At 40.1% G+C, this 24644-nt stretch overlaps 1 protein-coding gene across 1 annotated transcript in view; it reads left to right on the top strand.

Annotated features, from left to right (window-relative positions):
• Positions 1–24644, top strand: part of LOC148338541 (uncharacterized) — a 90793-nt gene that overhangs the window by 29588 nt on the left and 36561 nt on the right. Inside the window, exon 3 of the mRNA XM_088293843.1 lies at positions 3296–3414. Coding sequence (XP_088149969.1) covers positions 3296–3414 — 119 coding nt within the window. The remainder of the gene's footprint in view (positions 1–3295; positions 3415–24644) is intronic.

The raw sequence follows: 24644 nt of genomic DNA, 5'->3' as shown, positions 1-24644 counted from the left end.
CGATTGAAAACAAATACGAATCTGGTTTGGTTTGAGCCGGCGTTTGATGAAAAGTCTTGATCGGAAGGGGTTGTTAATAACAAAAAAAAAATGTTTTTCTCCCCAAAATCATACCACAATTTGCATGCTATGTGGGGAAGACAACAAAGCCCTGCTAATCACAACTGTCCAAGCGTGGGAGGCTATGTAAAAATAATTGCACATATCACTCTCAATGCCCGCTCCAAAGGACGCTTACCAGCACCGTGTAACTGCCCTGGTGTTCGTTAAGCTACCACCGTGCCAGTCACGAATATCCAAAGCAGACACTTAGCATCCAACCGGGCCCATGTGGTGTTCTTTTTCAATCGCATGGGATTCCTTCCGGCGCTGCGGTAAACTGAAACCATTCCTCTCGGCCTCATCAGTCAAGTGTCTCGTTGTGACCCAGACATGCTATACTTTTTGCCGCGACGTGCAAAAGCCGCGCTTCGGCATAGGTGCTAAAAGCAAACTGGGTACAGAAAATTCTTCAAGAAATAATTCATTAGCTTATTCTGATTTAGAAAAATCATTTGACATACTGCAATGGAACTTGGTTTGTTTGACTATTCTGAAATTGTGGTCTCAGAACTGAGTACAGTAACACAAAATGCTAAATAAGTGAATGATAACTGAAAAAAAGACACCTGACGTTGATGTGATTTGTTCAAATTAAACAGTATGATTTTGGCCAGCAACTGGTGTTTTTTTAAAATTTTTATTTCATTTGCCACAAATTACACTGGTCAAAAATATTAAAATATTTTATTTATTTTTATTTTATTTATTAAATTATGTATTTATGTATTTATTTATTTTAATCAGAGATGCAATTAAAGTTTTCTAGATTTGTTTTTTATAATTCCGAATCTGCCCTCCTTTTTTTCTCGCGCACGTGGTTTATGTACTACTACTTACTAATGAGAATTAAATAACTATATGTAATATAGTAACATATTGAATAATAGTTATCAATTAAGGTTGAAGTTCAGCAAGAGGTGCATTTTTTTCCCTGAAATGTCATAGCTATAGATTGCAACGTCGTAAAATCCATATTACGTAAGCTTTTTTCGGTAATTAAAATGAAAATATGCCAAAAAAGAAAGATGTTTTTTAAATTAGTGTAAAAAATATGCCTCGATACAAATAAAGCCATCTCTGATTTCAATTTACTGTTGTCCAGTATTATTCTTTTAGGCAACATTGAAACTTCAATCCGGCATGAATGAATGTAGACGATCTTGCTTCACCAGATCAGTTGCAGCAACAGTTTGGCAGATAATGAACACGTTTTCCAAAAAAGAGGATTCAAGCTGTTTATTGCCACTCCAGGTTCAAGTTTACTGTCCAACTAAACATAAAAGAAAAAGCGCTACTCATTGCGTATCTAACCAGTCCACATCATTTTACCTCCGAAAACTTTGCTAACCTAATGCTAACACATGCTAAAGAAGAGCATCAACATTGCGATGTTAAGCCAAGCTTATTCAAACACAAATGGTGCAGCAACACACGTAGACCGACAATATAATGACCTTAATTGTCTGTGAAAAAATGAGTCTTATGGCATTTTAGTAAGAAACTGTCAGCATCGTCTTTGTTCACATGTTAAAAACACCAAATTACCCTTGTAAAAATAAAACAGCACCACGGTAGTCACGTAAACACCTAACAAGTCCACTTAAGTACAACAACAAAAAGTATTTGTACCTCCTTACTTCCCACCTCTGTGGTTCAGCGAGAAGGCAAACGGTGTGAAGTGGCCTTCTACCGGCTGACACCTCCACTTGCAATGGGGATGGATGACCCACACTAGCGCGACTACTAATGATGATGTGAGCGCAGAGGGCAGCGCGGCGGCATCCATCACATCAAATGTTTTCTGAACTTTATGGATTATCTGCCACGCCGCCTTAATTGTGTGCACATGTGGTGCTTGCGGTATAGACAGGGGGCCAGCCAACCATAGCGGCGGCGGCGGCGGCAACGGCGGCTACTGTGACCAAGCACATTTCAAGACTCTTGGGGGACATTTTCTCAGGTTTTTGTAGATACACTACATGTCAGAGGTGGCCAAAACTCGAGTATGAGAGTGGCTTCATCCATCAGCTGTAGCGTGTGCCCTTTCAAAAATAAGCCAACAGGTGGCAGTAGAAACATTTTGAGAGTCACTCCTACAAACAGATCGCTCTCATTTGCAACCTGAAACTAAGACTGAACACCAAAAAATATTCGTAACACAACTAATTTAAATATAAAAATAAAGCACGAGGTGGACTTCTTTTCGTCTTGATTCCAACAGTTTGAGTATTACAAGTACTTTAAGGCATTCCTGTATAATCGGATATTTCGGACTATCTGTCGCACCGGAGTATAAGTTGCCTCAGTCAAAAAAATGCATCATGAATAAGAAAAACATTTGGAAATATGCTCCGAGCGAACACTGTTTCACACCGACCGTCCGGAAACTTTGGAAAAATGTGTTGTTCGGTTATTCAGAGCAAAGGGGTTCATGTTGGGGGGAATCCCACTTGATGCACGGGAGAGGGAGTCATTCTGAACGGGAGCAAAATGAGGGTGGCACTACTTCTACTGCTTCTTGCTCTTCCTCTTCGTCTTCCTCCATTTCTTATTCTACTTTCCTTTAGCGTTTGGTGTTTGCTTTTGGTGCATTATTGCTACCTCTGCATGCTAGGAGAGCTGGGCACTTGACCCTTTTTTCGCCGATCAGTCCCCCACCCTCCGGCTGCAATCTTGTTACCGTTCCGGCCTCGACCCTCCAACCTTATTCATAAAAGTTGTCGTTTTGGTGTTTGGCGGGTAGTTTTGGTGCATTACTGCCACCTTCAGGTCAACAGCGGTGATGCATCAAAAATATTGGCCAACCACCAAAAGAAAATCAACACAGCAATTTTGGGTGGCAGTCCAAGCAACCTCTAATTCTAATTCATACAAGTCACAACTGAGTAAAGTTGCATAACCAGGCAAACTATAAAGAAAAGCGGGGGTTTATAATCTGAAAACTATAAATGCAACACAACTAACAAATTGACATCCACCGCCTGATTGGTCTAATGGCCGCCTGTCCAAGAAACTGTAGATGCCTCATTTGAATGGTTTCATGTCTCTTCAAAAACAATAATGGGTATGGTGTGTTATGGTTAGTGGTGGCGGGATGCTGACCAATCATCTTTCTGGTTGATACTGGAATCAAAACAAGGAAGTTATGGAACAAAGAAGAAAATTATAAAGATGACTACTTGTGTTTTTGCAGAGCGAAACGAGGATCTTCTGTGTGCTGTGCCAATGTTTTCTGGCTCTTTACGCTCGTTGAGTCGGACGACGCTGCTCCAGGTCTTCTTCAAGCGTCACCTTCCGAGGATATGAAGAGAGGTAGGAAACAGCTGGCCTATCGGACAGTGGCTGCTTTCTCCTGTGATGTTAGAACAGCTCGTTTATCCACCGTCAGCTATGACAACATGGAGATTGTTTTCCTCTCGTTCTCTCTCTCTCTCTCTCCGGGTGTTACTCTAGCCTTGAGCAAAGGTGCCCATTGGAAGAATCAACAAATCAGAAGTCCCGCGCAAATATATGTGAATTTGTAGCAATGGCATTCCCGTATTGGGAAGTGTTGAACCGCAGTCTCCTCCAAGGTTCAACAATTTTAGTTAGGATCTGCTCTAAATTGTTCATCTTTGTAGACCACCTCAAGCCCAAAACTTTGGCGCCCGCATTAGAACCAGTGAGTCAATTAAGAAGAGAAATGAAACTCTGAGGACATATTATAAGTGGCCAAATCTCTTCCAAAGTGTTTCCTTCCTTCTCCTTTTAAACGTTTGCTCCATTGGATGTATATGGTTATTTTTGTTTTTATTTTCTACAAGTTATTTGATGAAAAATGAAATTTTGATGTATATTCTATTTTCTTAATCTTACTGAACATTTTGCATTTGCCCCTCTGATGCGTTACGTCACATTACGACTAGCATTTTTTAAATGGCGCCTGAAACAGTGTCTTGTTACAGAGTGAATAATAACACCCTTGTTTAGTTTTTTTTTTTTATCTCGTTGGATGCTGTCAAGATTAACAATTCTTCTATCATAGACAAATATTCAATATTTATATAAAATTAACAAGTTGAACACATTTTAAAAACATGAACAGTACACAGTTAGCATGCTAACTGATTCATGTTGCTAAGTGAAGATCCATCATGTGCTCATAAATTGCTCACACAGCCTTACCTTTTATACAATGAATATTATACTATTTTCCCTGGTTATTTGGACTGAGAATTAGAAATTAGAAGTCAATATTTCCCCTTGACATTGACTTTTAACACAAGTGATCCACTGCCTTATTGCCGTTTGCTAGTCGCTGAAAACTCTTATTGATCCAATTTTGTGCGTTCTCTATAACAGACGCCAAAGCGTTGCGTTACATCTCGAATGTGCTGTGGTGGAGGCATCAGACTAACAAAAAAAAAAAAATGTTAGACTGAGTGTCTCCGCATCAACATTATGAGAAATTGCGTGGCATTTTTACAAGGCTTAAAATTTTTTTTAGAAAAATAAATGGAGGTGAGCGCTCACCATCACGTCTACTGTTGTCATGCCCCCATATCACACACTTTTTATGGCCGTCTTCTTGTTACGCGCTGGTGTTTGTCTGTGTGATGGCTCTGTTGTAAAATGATGGGAAAAGAACATCCATCTGGACATGAAGTTAAGCAAGACTCTCAGCCGGCTGCCAGTGTCTCCATCCTTGCCTGCAATAACGTTTTACAAGGTATTGTCGTGATTGTAATTTTCTGACCGAAATTGAAACGTTATAATTGGCGCAATCTTTAGGCGTGGCCGAGACGTAATTAACTGGTGACCGTGTTTAATTGCTTCTGGAGTGACTTAACAACAAGAATTTGCACCCGTCAGACTATGTCATTAACTTGAAAATGGATTGAGGTTTTTACAGTAAAGCAAGGTCAATCAGAAGCAGATGTATTTATAATCACTCATATGGTTGCCCATCCAGACTCAATCGTTTCTCCTTTTATCACTCAGTCTATAAAGCAATCGCACGACAGATCATGACCATCAGGAATCTACCGTTCCTGTTCATTCCGCAACAAGCAAACATGCTCGCCATGTGGCTTCAATTACGCAGCAGTTGCTTATGCAGACGTTGGCGTTCCATCAGTACCCAAGAACAGCTGTCCATCCGCTAATTTCTTTTCGTTTTGGTCCGCCTGGACTTCCGAGAAACGTCTTCACTGTCTTCGCCCGCTCGTGACCAAATGTGTGTTACTGGCAGAGAGTTCACAGTTGGTCTTTGGAAGAACTGAAAACAGCTGTCTGATGTGCAGGACAATAGTCGTGACGATAGTTAGTGGAAGGAATCCAAACAATGAAGCACTGAAGCACTAAAACACAGCATGACGAGTGTCTCGCATAAAAAAAGGCAATTTGAGGGTGTTTTTTTTTTTTTTTTTTTTTTTTTTTTTTAAGTGTTGGTGGATTCAGGCAAAACATGTGGGTTGGATCATGGTAGGGTTGATAGCCATAAAATAATCCATACTGGGGACTGGGACAGTAGTCGTTTATTCCTCCTGTAATGCCCTTGCAAGTCGAAAAGGAGATCCGCAGTCACCGATACAATTTTCAGAAATTGATTCCATGGCTGGAGCTCAATAAGGCACAAACACTGAGCACACTTATTGCGTGAGCTGCTGTCAACCACAGCTATGCCCGCGCACATACACGCATACGTCACACCCCGCCAGGCCTATTCGAGGCACTTAGCGAACACACAGACATCACATCTAATACAGATTTCATATTTTGTGTGTTCAAATTTTAACATTGGAAACACATTTAAACTTATTAACACACATGTTTTCAAGTATTCTCTCACTCTCTTGCTTCCAAAGTTGTCCAAATGAGAAGCTGTGTATCACTCCCAGTTCAGCTTTACTGTAAAAGTGAGACTTGCAAGATGTACTCTCTCTCTCTCTCTCGCTCTCGCTCTCTCTCTCTCTCTCTCTCTCTCTCTCTCTCGCTCACTCACTCGCTCTCTCTCTCTCTCTCTCGCTCACTCGCTCGCTCTCTCTCTCTCTCTCACTCACTCACTCACTCTCGCTCTCTCTCTCTATTGCTCTCTCTCTCTCTCTATTGCTCTCTCTCTCTATCGCTCTCTCTCTCTCTCACACACACACACACACACCCCCACGCACACTTCACGCGTTGTTTCAAAGAGATTTGTTACCTCTGAGGCTTTGTACATACCCATGAGCACTCAAGGCGTGTGACTGACCAACAAGAGCACGGGTGGATTTTTCCCGTGAGCCGATTGGCTGCGATGGCCCAGCATATTCCCGTGTTCAATCTGGCCAGTCTCGTCCACGTTAATATACGAATGGCACTTTTGAACAATGTTCTGTTCAGAAACTCAAAAGTTTATTCAAATGTGTCGTTCAGTTAGTCAGTCGAGCCGTTTAAGCGGATAGTAAACAGCTGTGTTCAGAAGCTGTGAGCGGGGCCTGCTCAGCCACACGACAAGCAGGCCTTGCAAATAAAACCTTAGTGTTTGTTGAAGTTTGTCTTAAAATTGCTTCTGAACTAGAACCCTGCGTTTTATTTTATCCAAACATCCTTGTTGATGTTATGGTGCAAAGTGAAACTTCCGGGTTAGTTCTTCTTCTTTGTAGGTTTAAAATTGCATTAATCCACCAGGATTGTACCTTTGGCTAAAATGCACCGCAGCGTTTTAGTCAAGGTAAGCCAAATTTGGGCCAAAATTGAAAACTTTAACGTAGTCATTAGCCAACGTTCCGTCGTAATCGCCTGTTGCCGCGCTTGTAGATCACGTTCCTCTCACAGCTGCAGCTTGGTGTTTCTTTTTCATTTTTCATTTTTAAAGTTTAATTTGTTGCGTAACGAGAATCTAGACGGTTGGGAAGCATGCCCAGGGGGTCGCAACGACGTAGTACAGCTTTAAATGCCCCCCAAATAAAAAATATTCATTTTTTTTTTTTTAAAAAGTCAACCTTTACGTCACCTTTTTTTCTGCTTTCACGGGGGGGTTCTGGTCTCCATTAACCACCCTAAACGATTTCCGGGATTTAATCCTGACATGGAGCAGTAACACGTTCCAACTCATCATGCAACAATACTCACAGGCATACTTGTACACTCTGTCTGCTCTGTGGGAATGACGATTAAAAGAGTATAAATAGTTAGGGACCTTCACGGTCGCTTCTTCTTGCTGTTAATTCCAATTTTACAGTAGACCTCCTTCTGCTCTGCATTATGCGACACAACTTGGTACTTTGATGAAGGTGCACATCTCTAAAATCGCACGTTCCAGAGCACTGTGAAAACATTTTTTAACGAGAACGGCTGCTTCAAAATCTACGATGAAAACTCGATATAGCCGGGGAACACTGGTTGTGCGTCTTGTGTGTGGGAGGCAGAAAACAAAACAAAAAACTGAAAAAAAAAATGATATGGTCTCTTTTATAATCATAAATTTGCACATCTGGAATCTAGTGCATTTCCCGCAATAAACGAGGTATCACTCTATCATGAAGCAGAATGGTTCAGGTTCCAGTTATTTCAGCCTGAAGTCTGTCTGACAGCAGGATATCAACCCCCTTGCAATTGCCTCACTAACATCTTTGCATCCTGTCCCCACAAATGATTTCCAGGCAGCATTTTCCTCCTGTCGCTGGATTTACAACAAGATTACGGGGCTCTCCTTTGACCCCGGGCTCTGCGTTAGGCAAGAGTCAACTTCCAAAATGGACTCCCCTCCCTCCATCCTTCCCAACTCCATCCAGCGACTCGCGTCAAGAACAATGGCTTATTCTCCTGCGCCAGTTCTCCATTACGAGGCCTGTGGTTTGGCAGCGCAGCCGCCCGGCTCAGATTTCAACCACATGTACTGCGCTCGAATCAAAAAAAGGCTACGTACTGGCAGTTTGGCCACATAGCTGAGTGCAGAGAAGCAGCTTTAACAGAGAGGCAAAAAGGCAAGACGGAGTAAACAACCAAATGGTACCCAGAAGTGTACTAGGAAGTCACCAGGAGTAAACTTGACCAATAGTTTGGGTCAAAACACGGACAGATTGACTCCCAGGGGAGCCGTTTTTGGAAGGCAGTGAGGGATAAACTTCACCCCGTCCTCCTGCTTGAGCTTGCTGCTCTTATTGCTTTAAAGAAAATCCAAGGGACAGTAGCATTTCATTGCAGTCTAAACACATATTTCTGGGGGCCCATCTGTCATCAAAAATATGCTCATATGGTCCACTTATTTCAAAGGAGCCAACACGGTGCGATATGAGTGTAAAGGCTGCGGTGATTTCTGAGCTGTCTCCCAATAAAGCATCCGTCTCCCTGGGTCCGGTCGTCTACCGAACGGCTCTTAAGCCAAATAAAATGTGGATGTCAAAGGAAATCACGCTCTTAATGTGACAACTCTAACTTGAATGAATGTTGGGTGTAGACAATTCAGACAGAAAACATGATATAGTGAAGCGTATGCTTTCAATGAGCCCTTATCTGCAAGTTGGTTGAGCTGACTGATACTTTGATGTTGTTTTTAGACATTGAATGTGATTTATGCTCTATAATGTCTGCTCAGTGTAGGTTATAACAAATACCTGGAAGACAGATGGGCAGGTTTTTCCATGGGAAGGCAATTTTTAATCAACGTGGATGTGAAAACTGCCACGAAGGAGAAGAAATCTCTGCTCCAAGACTTAAAACCATATCGTCTGTCTCATTTAAGTCAGATGACGTGAGGCCATTAGGATGACCGTGTGGGGGTTCTGTTTACATTTTTTTCCATAGATGAAATTTTCCTTAACCTGTGTCGCGAATGTTCCTGTTGTTGTTGGGTCACCTGTAGTCATAGTTAAAATCATTTTCTATTGATTGATGTCTAGTTGGGCTCATAAATTGTAAAGTTTAAGTGCCGGGCAGGATCCGCATTTCTGATTTGTGTCTTGCGCGAGAAACGTTTGGGTTTCTATCCGATTCAGATCACATCTGTTCTAACTATCATGTGAGGAGCGAAATTTGGACCCAGATGCAGACAAGACACAAATGTGGCAAGTTAAAAATTCGGTATACGCCAAAATACAAAGTATCAACAGAGCAGGGTTGGATGCAAAATGCACAAAAAACAGCTTGACATTCTGACAATGTGTCTCTGAGCCACCCAAGCTAAATTACTGCGAGGTCAACGATATTACCGAACACGATTCATTGGGTGGAGTCACCGGCAGTGTAGTGATAGAGACGGTTGTCAAGTGTAGAATCTGTTCTTGACAGGAAAGCATAGTTGATCTAATTTTTTCATCCGTGAAAGATCATCAAATGGACGCCAAGCTCCAATAACATTCAATGGCGTCGTCAACAAAATTGGCTTTTCATTTGTTTAGGATTCCTGCTTCTGTTTAGTGCTCATTCGTACAAATTCACAGATTCATAGAGTTCTTAAAACATTTTCATATATCCTGTCATGATTGACATGTCCGTCCAATTTCGGGTCCCTCGGTGAAACTTGTGCCTGGGGCTCAGTCTCCCAGAGGTGTGACTCTGGAAATTCCTACATTTTCACGGGTATACTCGCAAAACTGGTGCCTTTTGGAGCCAATTGAGAGCCCCCAAAAGATCATAATAAACAAAGATTCCAAGATGGCCTTCACACCACACTGCTTCCAACTTGTAATGATTGTTAGCAGTGAACTGAGTCAAGTCCGAATAATTCACTGGCCAAAGGCGATAGAAATGATGGAAATTGCAATAGTTGAAACTCTATTCTCGACTCTGAGTCCATTCGTACATCATCAGACACCCCGAAGGCAGCAGAAAGCCATTGGAAGACGAGGTTAACCTAACAAAAGCAACTTGACACCCCACCAGATGGTCCACCGTCACGTGGGGACTCTGGTTCCACTTTGTGGCCATTTACTCTCACTCCTCACCACGGTAGTGTTGCTTAATCTTAATTTCTCATCCAAACTACCATTTTGGATTTGGGTTGAAAGTAAAGTGGAGCAATGAGGAAGAAGGGCCGGATTTACGCTTGAACTCGGGTCCATGAATATATAATGAAGTGGGAGTGAAAAAAAATGTCCATTCAGTCAGTGTCTTCTATCTGAAGCTTTTAAAGTAAATTGTTAGCATGTGTGGCTAAAAAAAATATCCTTGCTATTGGTTGATGTCCAGGTGGCATATTTTGGAAAACAATCCCTGAGTAGAATTCACAAGTCATAATTTAGCGTTCACAATGCCGTTTCTACCATTGAGAATGATCGTCAAAATAGCCTTTACAAAACTAATAAGGCTCAGTTTCGGGTAAACAGTCCAGTTGGCGATAATTTAATTTTCAGTTTACCATTAGGATGTTGTTACAGCACTGAATCATCCCTGATGTTTTGTTTCCATTACTTAGCGACAGAAGACTACATGATCCATAAGCTTTGGCCATTTAATGTGTTTGTATTTAATGTATCATAAAAATATAAATAATTGTCTCAGCTTCAGTGCGACTCAAGATCTACATGCGCACAAAAATGCCAGAGACGCTTTAATAATCCCATGAACATTAAAATGCTGCAACTGCCACAATCCTTGATAGGTTCATTGAGTAAATTGATAGCAATGCTTGAAATATCGTGGTACTTCCACACAACGGGAAGTTAATTCAAAACATAACTTTATAGAAAGTGTCAAAAAAAAAAAAAGCATACTGAAATTTCATAGCAAATGCAAGCTTTTTGTATCGCTGGAATTGAAAGAAGTCACGACCAAGAACCCCCGTACACTGGAGCGCACGACAAAGGTGTCGTAGATGCCGACTGACTTTAAATTGGCTTTGGGTCCACTGACAGGAAGGAAGATCAGGCGGATTTCAAATTAAAGAAACTCCCCGGGATGTTCCCAATTCCTGAAATCTAATCCACACAAGCTGTCATTTGCTAAACCAATTGACTTTTTCGTGTTTCATTTGTTTAACAGTCTATCTTTTTCAGCTGTTTGTCCATACATCTAATTTCTTATGTCTCAAGACAATTCTCAGTTCCTCTCCTCTCCACGTTTACTCCATGTCTCACCCGTATTTTTCCACGCTGGCCATATAATTTAGGCCTGCGAAATGGGCTGCAGTTTAACATGTCTTGGCAAAGCTCCAAGTCTGACTACCGACGACTAACTCTCGACAGACGTCGACCACACCTGCGTGGCTCTAACAGCGCCGCGTTACTTAGCATTGTGCGCAGCCGTGTGATTTATGAGCAGGATCGGGAATTAAATGCCCCGGTGCTGTAGTGCTGCGTCATGGAAAATTGCGGATTTGTATGTCAGTGTCTGTCAGAAAAAAAAAAATGTAAAGTGGCCTCACACCTCTTTGTGAATATATATTTTTGTAGATAGTCGAGAATGAACAATTCTTTGCTGTTTTTTTTTTTGTGGTGCACCTTTCTTGTAGGCATGGTTCAATTTTTGTAGCAAACAAAAAAAATCTCTTGGACGCAAATGAGCCGAAAATAGCAGCACTCGTGTCTTTCTTGGCTTTGGTTCGTGAGACTTTTTTGTGGTTCTCCTCATGATAGACATGCCTACCAAATATCATGTTGCTAAATTTGGGCTGACTTTTCAGTGAAGTCCCCCTGGATTGCCTGGAATTAGCCAAAATGGTCACTTTAAACCAGAAAGGCAGACTTCCTCTGTCTTTGCTGGCATAGCCACATGAAACTTTTTTGTGGGTCTATTCATGATAGACATGCCTACAAAATTTCATGTTTCTGAATAAAGCTGGCTATGGTGGCTGAATTTTCTTTAGTGTCCTCTTGAAATATTCAAAATGACCTTAAAATGGCAGGTTCAATCCAAATTGGTTGACCTCATATCTGTCTTTTCGGGCATGGGTTCTTTGACGTTTTGTGGGTCTACACATTTCATGTTGCTAATTCAAACCGGCTCTTTGTTTTCTTTAAAGGTACCCTGAAAATAGCAAGAATGCCCCCCAAATTGAGAACTTTAAACAAAACAAAACAAAATCGGACTTCCTGGGTCTTTTGAGCATGGGTCCTTGAGTATATTTTGTGGTTCTACTCATGATCGACGTGCCTCCCAAAATTCACAATCCAAAGTCAAACTCCCTTTGGGGGCTTAATTTTAGAGAGTTTAGAGAGTTACGTCTCCACCAATTTTATCGTCCGATCATCTTTCATACCGGAACTTGTTGACATCACTCGGCAAGTCTCCCCACTTTAACTCATCTGAGAGCCTGTTTACATATGTGCCACAGTTTTGGTTAGCAAGACAGTTCAAATGGGCTCAGCAATTTCACCTTGGAAATAGTCCATGAACCCAGGCTGAAATTCTCCACATTTTCAAGGCCGTACAATGAAAAATAGCAGATCTTTATGACAGTAAAATGAAAGCAAACATTTATCTGCAAAAGCAAGCAGCTAAAGTTCATGTCTCAGTCTTTATTTTCTTTATTTTTTTCCTTCAACAAAAACTTAAAAATGGTTGTAATAGCCAGATGAGGACATACTGACACATTCGATTAGGAGGCAGGGTGAGAGTTTTGCAATATTTGCACTGTGTGACAATCCCAGAGCCCCCCCTCATCCCTTCCCTCACCTCTGTCCCGACCAGCTTAATAATGTGAATTATGTCTTTTCATTTGCCAGAACCTAATGGACAAAGGTAGCCCAGCTTGACTTCCTGTTAAAGGCAAAGACTAATAAGAGCTGTATTTACATTTGGCTCCGCAGTCGACTACTTGACCATGTGGCACGCAGGCCTTACCGGGGGGGAAGTGACCTTGTGCTCTCATGGTTGTCTCTTTGAATACAAGGGGGGAGTGTCTGGTAAAAAAGAAGCACAGAATTGGAAAAAAAAAAAGAGAGAGAGCTCTCATGCAACCTTCAAGTGCACTTGAGCCCCCCCCCTGCTGCTAGCTAATTATCTTTGGTTGACCGTTTTTGTGTTACATTAAAAAAAAAAAAATCGCAAACCCGCTGCTGGTGTTCTTTTTTTGGGCAAACTGAGCCGTCAACAGAATAAGGAATGGAAATCCTATGCTGTCAATCAGTCCTTGAATCTCAAGTGTCCTCTCTGGAAAGGCTTGGTTAGGCACCGTCATATGCTGCTTGCTGCCTTCAGTAGTTTCTTTCTTAAATTGAAAAATCGGTAACTTGGACAATGAAGAATGTTTTTTTTTTTTCTTTCAAAAACTATTTTGTGAATAGGATCAGGCCCCAGACCTGGCCGTTAAAAAATATTCTGTTCCTTGCCTTCCAAATGTCTTAATTTGCTGCTTGACTTTGATTATTGTTGAAAATAAATCAATAATAAATATGAAGGAGGGACAAGAACGCCACTATTTCATTGAAAACAAGCAACTATGCTATTGAATATGCAAATTATCTCCCTCGTAAAGCCTTCTTTAGGCTGCTTCTCAGTAGTTCTTGTTGCCTTCACTTTTGTCTTCAATAAATAAAAAAAAAAAATCTAACTATTCGAATGAAAACTGGCAACTTGGCTATACAAGATTAACCTTCTTACCTTAAAAAAAATCTTCTACGCTGCTTTTCTGTGGGTCTTCTGCCTTCATTTCTGTCTCCAATAATTGAAAACAATGCGCTTTTTGCTTCAGCTTAAGCGATTACTTTGTCCTATTTAATATTTCATATGATTACATTCAAAAAGTCCTCATGCCACTTTTGTGATTGCCACTGCTTTCAATTCCGTCTTCAGCAGTGACAAAACCCAAAATCTGCTTTCCTTAACTTTTAAGTCCTAACTTGCTGCCTCTCTGTGATTGCTCGTGCCTCCACATTTGTCTTCATTAAGTGGAAAGCATGTGCTATTTGGTTAAATACGGGCCACTGACTCAGCCATTCAAGAATATTAGAATAGTGACACCTACATCTGCCTGAATCTCATTCCAGAGCGCTGGATGCTTTTTTTTTTTTTCTATAATTGATCCAAGCCATGACATAATACGCCAATACAAGAAAATATCCCTTGGTGGTTATGTTTTAAAGCCGCTATGCTCATTTACTGTCCTCGCTACATTATAAATTACTACACTATACATGACTTCACTTTTGTGACGTAATCAAATCGGGCAATGTTGAGAATTAGTGAGCGAATGGTCCTAAACAGTTCAGCTGGGATCGCACATTTTGCAGCTGCAGCGCAACAAGACTCATAAATGGTTCTTATTTTCAAATTAGGCGCACATAAGGGTTATTAAAATCGAAAGCCGGTTGCCAGCTTTTTTAAACGCCAGGCCATTATTTCCAAAATATTAGAAAAAAAAATAGCCCGCAAATGTGTTTCTTACTTATCACTGTGGTTCTTTTGTGGTTTTGTTTTGTCCATAAATAAAACCTGAATGCCTTGTGCAATCGTCACAAGCCCTTCACAATTAAAGACCCCCACGTCTGCTGCACCATATGCACCGAAATAAAGTGCAATAAAACTAAAGTGCTGATATATTATAAATGTTCTCCACAAAGAAATACATAATAGGATATCTTTGTTTTTGCATTTGAATGCTGTATTTAAGTACGAACCCCGTCATTTGTGGCTCGTGAATTCAGTTCAATTTTTTAATATTTTTGTTTTGCAGTAGCCAAGGCAGCATTATTCTTGTCGCGCATTTCACACACAAGGTAGCTCAATATGCTCAATATGGTTAAACATAAAACATTCAAAGGAATTTACAATAATTTAAGATATTTAAAAGCAAAGGGGTATTTTTTTGTATTTCTTTTACATTACCGCTTAACTCATCAGCCAAGGCTGCCCTTTGTCGCAGATTCTCTTCATAAACTGTATGGGCAGAATCTCCAGGCATAGCCAGGGCGTTGTGGGGATCCGGTTTGGTGGCCTCTCAACTTTTTGCAGATGATTTGGTTTTGTTGGTTTTCATCAAGATGCAGTCTTCAACCCTTACTGGAGCGGTCCGCAGTGGAATGTGAAGCGGTTGGGGTGAGCATTAGCACCTCCAAATTTGAGGCCGAACAACATTTTTTTCCAGAGGGTTCTTTGTTCAAGATGGGGGTAAAATTTGGTTATCGGGGAAAGTCTCAGAGTTGACCCGCTGCTCCTCCGGTGTGAGGTGTTCTGGGCACATCCAACGGGGACGAGGCCCCAAGGACAATCTGGGACATCCTGGAGAGACTATGTCTCCCGGCTGGCCTAGGGAACGCTTTGGGATTCCCCCAAAAGAGCTGGACAAAGTGGCTGGGGAAGAAAAGTCTGGGCTTCTCTGCTTTGGTTGCTGCACCCTTGACCCGACCCCGGGTAGGTGGAAGAAAATGAATAAATGAATGCAAAACTATTAGTTTCAACAAATTCTAGCTGTTTGATGATTTTACGTCACTCTGATACTTTCAGCACATTTGATTGAGATTGAACTTCACATTGCAATGGAATGTTGAAATCGTTGGTTGTGTTGGCAGTGCTGGGCAAAAACAAACTATCATGACTCCATCGAGGGTTTATTCAGTATCTGGAGCGTGAGCCAAAGCGGAACTCACTCAGGGGCAGATTTGGATGTTTTTACTTAATATCCCAGGAAAATATGACATTGACATTGGCAGATCTCGCATCTAGTTACCATATTTCCAATTGTTCACTAGGAGATGAACCCAACACGCTCTCGTCGGTTTGCGGAGCTCTCCTTGGCAGGAGTCTCTGTATACAAAGAGGACATTAATACGCAAATGTAATTCTCTTTAGTTAGTCCGATCTCCCTTGAGATGTATTTTTCAAGGGCTATCATGGCCAAGATTGCACGCCATTGTTTGTTGTTGCAGAGAAGTTGCGCACTAAAACAAACTATGGCAAGAAACTGGAGCTTTTACCAAGCAAAGTTGTCACGGCCGATTAGCAAAACCTTGAAACCTCCAAAGTAGAACACAATCCATTTCAAGTCCAATCTGTTCTACTTTCAAAACATTTTTTCGCCATAATAATCAACTGAAATCACAATAAAGGTTTTTAACTACCATTAAAGAAAAGCACAAAAAGCTAACATTAAAGAACTTGAGCACATATTTTTTTTAAAGCAATAAATTGCAACAGTTGCTGTAAAAAGTCTACACACCCCTATTCAAAATGCATGTTTCTGAACCGGGGAAGCATACAAGAACATCTGAACATCAGAGGCACTTTTAATGGTGGCAGGTATGTGCTGACTCCCATTTAACAGGCGCTTGAAAATGATTGGTTAATTCGTCCCTCGTTATTGGGGTGTGCACACTAATGCAAGCTGCACAGGTTATAGTTCACATTAGTGTTGGAAAAAGTTGTCAAATGATTTATTTTGATTTCTCTTTTTTATTACAAATATCTGGCAAGGGGGTGTAGACTTTTCATATCTACTTGAGTTAGAAAGTAAAAAAATGTGAATTGATTAGTAGATTATTTATTCATTAATTCTTTTTCTAATCAATTTAATAACAGAATGTATAATTCATCTTTAAAACATTTAACATTTGTTTTACCGCTGTTGTCTATTTGATTATTTACAATAAACAAACCAGTTATTTAATAGATAAATACATTTTGCAAGCTATCATTTCCAGCAAATGATCATTGTGTTAGGTAGTTGTACACTCAAGTGGGTGGACCCAGAGTTAGTGCACGTACACCAAAATGAAGAAACAAAGTGCAAAGTACTCTACTCACCATGTTTTTTGGATTAAGCTCAGTCCGGCTTCTTTGTTTGCACACAGCAGTGCTCGTCGTTGAAATGTTCTGGTGCCAAGTTATTGTTTGAGCGGGTGAAAAAAACAGCGCAGTGGTCAATAGCAGGAAATGAAGGGCTGGAAGGACTCGAATGGGCTCAGCTGTTTAACGGCAAATGACCACAAAGAGAATGCTTTTGTTTGTGAAGTATACTCGCTTGCTGCTTTTACAATTGAGATTAAACCAGCAATGTAATGAAAGCGGCCAGCTATACTTTTTCCATCGTCAGGCCATTCTGGAACCTTTTTGAACCTGTTGGACCACCACCGTACCTCTTACATACGGTGTACTTTTTCTATTGTGGTAAAATTGACATTAAAATTATTAAATTGATTTCATTTTAATTTCTTGCCCATGTAGGAAGATGCCATTGTGAAATAAATGTAATTTACTTTAAAGTATTTTCATTTAAAGAAAAACTAAAAACTAAAATGTAAACATCCACGCCTGGCTTCCGGCTGCTTGCCTGGCACTTAATAAAAGATCAGCGTAGCTAAAAATATTACCAGCTCTGATTCGTGTGTGCATTCATTCTCTTGTCAGCTTTAACCTGTATAAGTGGAGAAGAGACCGGCAGGGAATCTTTGATTTTGTAGAGGTAGTCATATGAGCTCACGATTAATGTCAATAAATCCAAACTATTGTGCAAAAGGCTTTTCTGCTTTCTCAGGATGCAATTTGGTGGTGATCGTTCGCCATTTTAGACAACAACGCTTTTAAATCTCATCGCAACTAAGCCTTGAAATCACTACAGAATCTTTTAGGGGGCGTGGATTTTAGTACTGATGTCATTTTTACATACCAATCTATGATATAAGTGTCAATGTTAAGGTCAATCAAGTGTCCCTTAAAGGTTACTTTTTAAATTGAATTTTATTAGTATTTGTTAAAAAAAAATGTCTTTATTGTCCAATTGCTTGATGTAGATTGCGATGGGTAGGTTTTTATTTTGATGGCTACTTTAAACAGAGGGACAACAAATTAGCAACACCTTTAAGTATGATACGTTGACATTCAACACCAAGCCACATACTATATCTTGATTAAGGCTCTTGCATTTGTGTCTTAATGTTGTTGCCTTTGGTTATACAGTACAGTACAGTAGAAGCCAGCTGCGACCCAGGAAGGTTTTACATTATGTTTTGGCTACAAGAGCCAAATTTAAACTCACTCTATTTCTCCGACTTCACATTATTTATGTGCTCGGCCGTGTTTAGGCTGAGCTGAAAGAGTGAGTCTTTATTTTTCTTTGGGGTCTTGCCACTTTTACTTCTCCAAATTCCTTTATGACCGTACAGTCAGTCAGCAAGTGAAGGCGGCAAAATCCCGGCTAAATTGACATTCCTTATTTGGGCGTGGATGCGGCTAGGAAACTGGACTGGCATCCAAATGCGTGCGCGCTCCCACGTTGTCTCTCCAGGTGCTGATGTGTTATAACAGCCGTGAAATGAGCCTTTGAAGGGGCTACGTCTGATTTTTTAAAAAAATTTTTGTGCAATCCTTTCGAAATATTCAACATGATTTTATCTTACCACCAGGATTAATTAAACTTCTGGCCGTTTAATTCCATCGTCTGATGCGGAACACATGGTTGGACTTTTTTTTTTTTTTCCTCCCACCCGGCATGTTAAAGTTTACACTTTGAAATGCGTCTTACAATTGGGTGGAGCGCAGTGATGGGGGAACGTGTCATGTTCCGAGCAGAGTCAATGGGGATTTTTCATTACCACATCCAGCAGGTGGTGCTGTTTCATACATTTTACGGAGTAATTATTTAAGTGTAAAATTACTGGGCACCTGGAGAGAGTCGCAGCTCCTCAGTATGCTGAAGTAGTAATAGTGATTATTTGCAAAGATAAAGAATATATGCCTGAAACAAAACAGAATAGTCAAGGGCAGGTGGGGGTGTTGCGTACTCACCGTTCTGCTCGGGTGATAACAATCTTGAGGTGACATAATGCTTCTCCAGTCCTGCAGATTAAGGAAGAGACGGAGTTTGATGACACATCTCACAGGGTTGCGCATTCATGAGAGTTAATAAATTTGTTCTTGAGCTATTTTCAGCTCTTTAAATTGACTAATCACCGGGGACAGAGCAATGGTATTGATTTGTTAAAAAAAAACATGTCCATATTTGGACATGTGTGGTTCCCGTCATACAGCGACATGTTTTGAAAGACTTTTCTTAGTCTAGGTCGGACAACCTGTTCCCTCCACCCCTCCCTCTCTTTTTTCCTGCTATAATTTCTAGCTGCATGTTACCACGGCAACAGCATAGTAAGCTTCTCAGGTTGGATTTTTATTGCATAATGAACTGGCAGAAATAAATATGTTTATTTGGAATACTTCCCTCAAAGTGTGACAACATTTGAGGCGTTCTGTTGATTCGCATTCCAATGCCTGCTAGCGTGCTGAATTTGATTTCACGCATTATTATGATGTGTATGATTTCCTATGGGGGCCAATGTTTTCCAAATCCGATCAAATTCGCCCCTAGTTCCTTTACTCTGAGTGCTTGCTATGTCAGCCTTCCTATTTCACTCAGCGGTTTCTCATGGGAAGTCTCCTTAAGACACAATTTTAATTGCGCTTGTATCCTGACAGGAAACAAACCAAAATCAATACAGACTATTTTCCAGTGGCGTGGCGCAGCCCGCTAATATGACCGCGCACTCCGAAAGTCCTTGCCAGCTTCATCAGTCAAAAAAAAGTGTCAAAGAGAAAAAAAAAAAACTTGCAAGAAGACCAAGTGTGTCCAACGCAAACACCACTTTGGGAATAATATTCTGCCTCCAGAGTTGGCCGTTCCTCACATGCACAACTACTGCAGGCAGTCAAGTGAGCATCAGCACAAAAAAAGAACTTTAAAGGAGACGTGTGAAATTTTCGCAAATTTATGAAAACTTGTCCATGTGCAAGATGAATTCCTGCCATGTTTTTATAAAACACTGGCTCATTTACATAATATTTAAGTTCATTTACATAATACCACCCCCACATGAGCTTCTCTACTGATGACGCTAGGAAGCTAGACTGGGTGAAGATCCGAGTCACATCAAGTCACAAAACAAAAATTCTATCATGTCCAAGCCTAAGGATAAGCAGAGCTGCATTGAATTGTTTGATGCACAGATTACACCGGTCAACGGACAATTTTTAATCAAAAATGGCTTTCTGTGTCCTTTGACATATTTTTTTACAGTTGTTTAAAATATGTCATTTTTTTTAGCATGTCAGGTTTTCTGAGATATTTTCGTTTTGTTTTAAGTCTGACATGACAGCTTGTGCAATACAGATTTTACTATGCATTATTTATACCAATGATGTTTCAGAAAAAAAATTCCACCTGTTGCTGAACATAATATAATATTATTTATTATTTATTATTTATTATTTATTATTTAGTGTGTTGTTGTTATTATTTTTTATTATTAAATTATTATTATTATTATTATTATGAAAACATGTGCTAGAGGGAAAAAAAACAAGTAGAGATTCGGAATCAGTGGGAAAAAAAAGCCTTTCTCTGAGTTCCACCCTCATGTTAAAACAGTCAATCATTTTCGTCAGACATCACCACCCCCTCAAAACAGTCTTTAAGTTTGACAGACATGTTATTAAGACACCTGGGAACTGTTTTTAGTTATGGGGAAAAAAAAAAGCATAATGTCTCTTAAATCGTCTGCTGACATATTTGATGTGCTGTTTGTGTTCGTGATCCCTGCTGCGGCCATATTTCTGCTTGTTTTCCCCGAGATAACGTGTTTTATCTCTGCCAACCTACAATTGTTTTATGGTTTTTGGGAGGGGAGACACCCTGAATTCCAGCAAGAGTGGAATAGCGTTGACGTTTAAACGACTTTTGACTTCATGAAGGCGGGCATTGGTGGAGCCACGCTGGTTGCTCACGTTTAACATCCCGCTCCATTGCCACTCGAGCTCATTTTGCAGACAAATGCCTGCTCACACGTATCACATGAATAGCTACGAAATGTTAATCTCTTTTTTATTGTGTATATATTTCCATGTCCCTTACGCATCTTTTGAATTATTAAGCTGCAATTAGACCAGCAAACTGTTCATTCTGGACGATGACTGGCCCTCTAAAAGACGCAATGCCCCAATTAGATGCCTCCCACAAGCAATCTTCAACTCAGAGCAAACACTTCTCTCTCGTAATCATCACCTAAAGGCAAATAAATGTCTCCTCAAATGATCAAGACAAAAGTTTATTTATATTTATTTATACAGCACATTTCATACACAAGGCACACACAACCAAAGGTACAACTCCCAAGAACGTTTACAAACAAACAGATAAAGACATTCTAAAGCAAAGCAGAGAAAACAAAAGTCACAAAATTACTACCGTCACAAAGAGTGACAATATTTAAACACCTTACAAAAAAGACTTAAAGATTTAAAGAAGAAATAAAAACAGGCTTTCTAAAATGAATAAAATCTTGACATTGATGGGAAGAAAACATTGATTTTAATCTCCATTTGCACTCATTTGACTTTGTTGGCAGTTAATTCCATTTGCATGCAGCATAACAGCTAAATGCTGCTTCACCATGTTTGCTTTGCAATCCAGGCTCCACGAATTGGCCCAAGTCTGCTGACTATGGAACCCAACTGGGGTTATATTCCACAAGCAGTTCTTTAATGTATTCAGAACCTATGCCATTCAGTGATTCTTACAGTTGGAGAATTTTAAAATCTATTCTACAGCTGACTGGAAACACCTCCCTCAATTAATCACATGAAGAGAAATAAACAGCAGCTCAGGCAATCCTGTAAATTAACAGTACAACACATGAGACAAACAACCTCCCTTGAATAAAAAAAAAAAAAAGAACTCAAACACCACCCTCAAATAAATGCCAAACAACAAGAGGAATAAATTCCTCTAATTCAACTTGATGCAAAATCTCTCACACAACCATTGACCTAAAACAAACACCTCTCTCAATTAGCCATCAACTTTAAATTCTTTATGCAGCAGTCTTAGGTGCTGGTGTTTTTGTTAGCGACATTGTTTTTTTTTTTTTTTTTTTTTTAAATGTCAGCGTAAAAACAAGACACAACAGTCATTATTTGAATTTCACAGCAGAGATGCTCGCTGTTAGACCATTCTTCTTCAACTGCATGTGAGCAAGGGGTCACAGAGACCCCCAAAATATTCTATCGCTCCCCCCTTGAAGCCCACCAACGTACACGGCGCAAAGACTGCTGCATAAAGAAGGATAAGCAATTAGAGGCATAGCTGGGTCCTCTGAGAGCGTGGCGCCGAAGTATTTGAGTATGCAGACAATTTACTACCACAAGTTCAATGGTCATGGATGTGTTAGGAGGATTTTTTTTAAGGTAGCAAGGAGGTATTCAGACAGATGAGTCATTTTTAAGAGAAATAGCTGATCATTGGCTGTTATGCTAACACTGTAGCTGGGCTAACAAAGTTAGCATCTAAGTGGCCTTGTTGCAATGGATTTTTTTACACAAACTGTGCAGCAACACATATAAACAGACAATACAACAAGCATGTATTTTTTATCCTTTCTGACAGATGACTAATACTGCAGATTACAGAGTCACTTGCAGTTGTGCATACCAAACGGAGTGACAATTAAATAATCCTGATGGGAAAAAAATTCAATTCTTATGACTATGTTTTTTTTTTTTTTAAATAATAGTATGTGCTATTTACAAGAATTTGTATCTAGCGGGACGCTTGAATGAACAATGACTTTCACGTTCCACTCTTCATTGCAACTCAATCTTAGCAGTTAATGTGGCCCCCGCATTGCAAACAAGTTCGACCCCTCTCTCTCACTCCCTAAACTTAACACTGATGGGAAAAATCCTAAAGTCATCAGCTAATAGCTATAACTCAAATACAAGCCCGTCATTATCTGCCAGTTTTTCAATCTGTTTCATATTGTGCTTGCAAAAAAAATCCCCCCATTTCGGCTCCAGTGCTCATGTCAAAGAATCGGTGAACCCGAATGATAAGCATTTTATCGCCGGCCACAAACAAATAAACGCGGTCTGGGATTCCAGCCGGCTCCATCCAAGGTTATCGCACTCCGTCCTCCCTGGTCGTTTGGGGTCCAAGCGTCCGACCACAAGCGTCCATCCAGAAACCGCGGAGGCCTCCGGGGTTGGTCGGTTTACGCTGTGCAGCGCTTTGCTTCTGGTCGCCAACACTCGGGAAAAATAAACAAGGCTTGCAAACAAGGTTTCGTCAAACAGAAACAACTCTGTGAAGAATTTGCTGGGTCATTACTGCACTTTAACGCCATTTGTAACACAAACGACAACAGCAAGTAGTGTGAAATGGGCTATACTTGAAAGTTAATTTGTTACTTTGAAAGCCGAATTGTACACCCTAATCATAGTTTAAACCCCTAACTTGAGTTTGAAACACTACTTTGTAACCCTAAACTTAATTTACTATGTACTGTGTTTAAAATGTAATATGATTCACGAACAGGCAACTGGGGGCCCGCTGGCCACTCTGAGAGGCCCCTTGATTATTTTTTTTAATTTGAAAATAAATATATAAATAAATGAATAAATAAATATATAAATAAGACAGCTGATGAATACGCTTTATATGGAAAAATCCTAAGTATGCACAAATGTTGAAAAAAAAAACTTGAAGAAAACTAAAATTTATGAATATGCAAATCTACGGGTGCCCAATTACGAATATCCGAACGACTGGACTTTTAAGTTGTAATATCATCAATCACCACTAGATGGCAAAATGTATTAGTTGCACTTACACTAGATCTTACACTGCCCTCTACTAAAATGCAAGTTGATATTTATTTTTAAAGATTTGGAATGATATACTGGACAAACAGTACCTCTATAATGTTACAATTTTTGTGAAAAAATTAATTAAATGAATTCTTGAACTGTTAAGCAGATTTGTGCCATCCTTGAATGCTATTTTATATGCAAGTGAGGCCTTTGCTCTGGAAAAAAATACACTTTGTGGTTATTTTGTTCTTTGCTTGTGCTCCTTCTGGTTAGGAAGCGTGTAGTCCGATATGGTCCCGCAGTAACAATGATGAAAAATTGTGGCCCATCCAGCATTTAAGTTGTCCTTCCATTTTATCATGTTGAATGTGAATCCGCTCCTTTCACATGAATTTTTGTCTCCGGGGTCTGTCAGAAATGTTCCAGGATTGTCGTCACAAAAGATGTATTTGAAATCCACACTTCAAACTTTTTTCAAAATTTTTTCCCTTCCACGTAATCCCCTTGAGTCAAACTTTACCACATCTTTATGCACTCCTGTAAGCTCGTGAAAAAGGGATAGAAACATTTCAGATCGATCCGGGAGTAGTGAGGTAGCTCCAGGGTGGCGGTGTTCTTATCTCCAGGAAGTGTCAGATGCTCAGGCTGAATTTAGCAAAACACCACAGAATCTTTTTTTATGAATCTGCTAGTTGTTTTTCTGGGGTAAACTTGTAGTCTGGGTTTGAAATATTAAATCCTCTCACACTTAATTTAGTATTGCAAAATGACAGCTCAAATGTTTTTGTGTACTTTTCGCCGCATTTTTTCCTACTCATTCCGATTTGTCTTTAAATGTTCCACTCATATATTCAAGTAAATGAAAGTTTTACGTCAAGGACATAATTCAGCTGTCAATAGCGAATGACTTGAGGGTCAGTTGAGTGAAAACGCCCACATCTTGACATCAGTCGACACCCAGTTTGTGCTGTTTAAATGAATTTTAATCAAATATGTCAGCTTTGCTATAACAAGAAATTGAACACATGGAGCGTGTGTTGATTTTGTGTTGAAATATGATGATGTTCACTCAAGGG

The sequence above is a fragment of the Idiotropiscis lumnitzeri genome, chromosome 4 (assembly GCF_059441095.1).
Source record: "Idiotropiscis lumnitzeri isolate Australia: NSW breed Sydney's pygmy pipehorse chromosome 4, RoL_Ilum_1.0, whole genome shotgun sequence".
Lineage (NCBI taxonomy): Eukaryota > Metazoa > Chordata > Actinopteri > Syngnathiformes > Syngnathidae > Idiotropiscis > Idiotropiscis lumnitzeri.
Note: the sequence above shows the minus strand (reverse complement) of the source record. Positions and strands in the feature narration are given on the sequence as shown.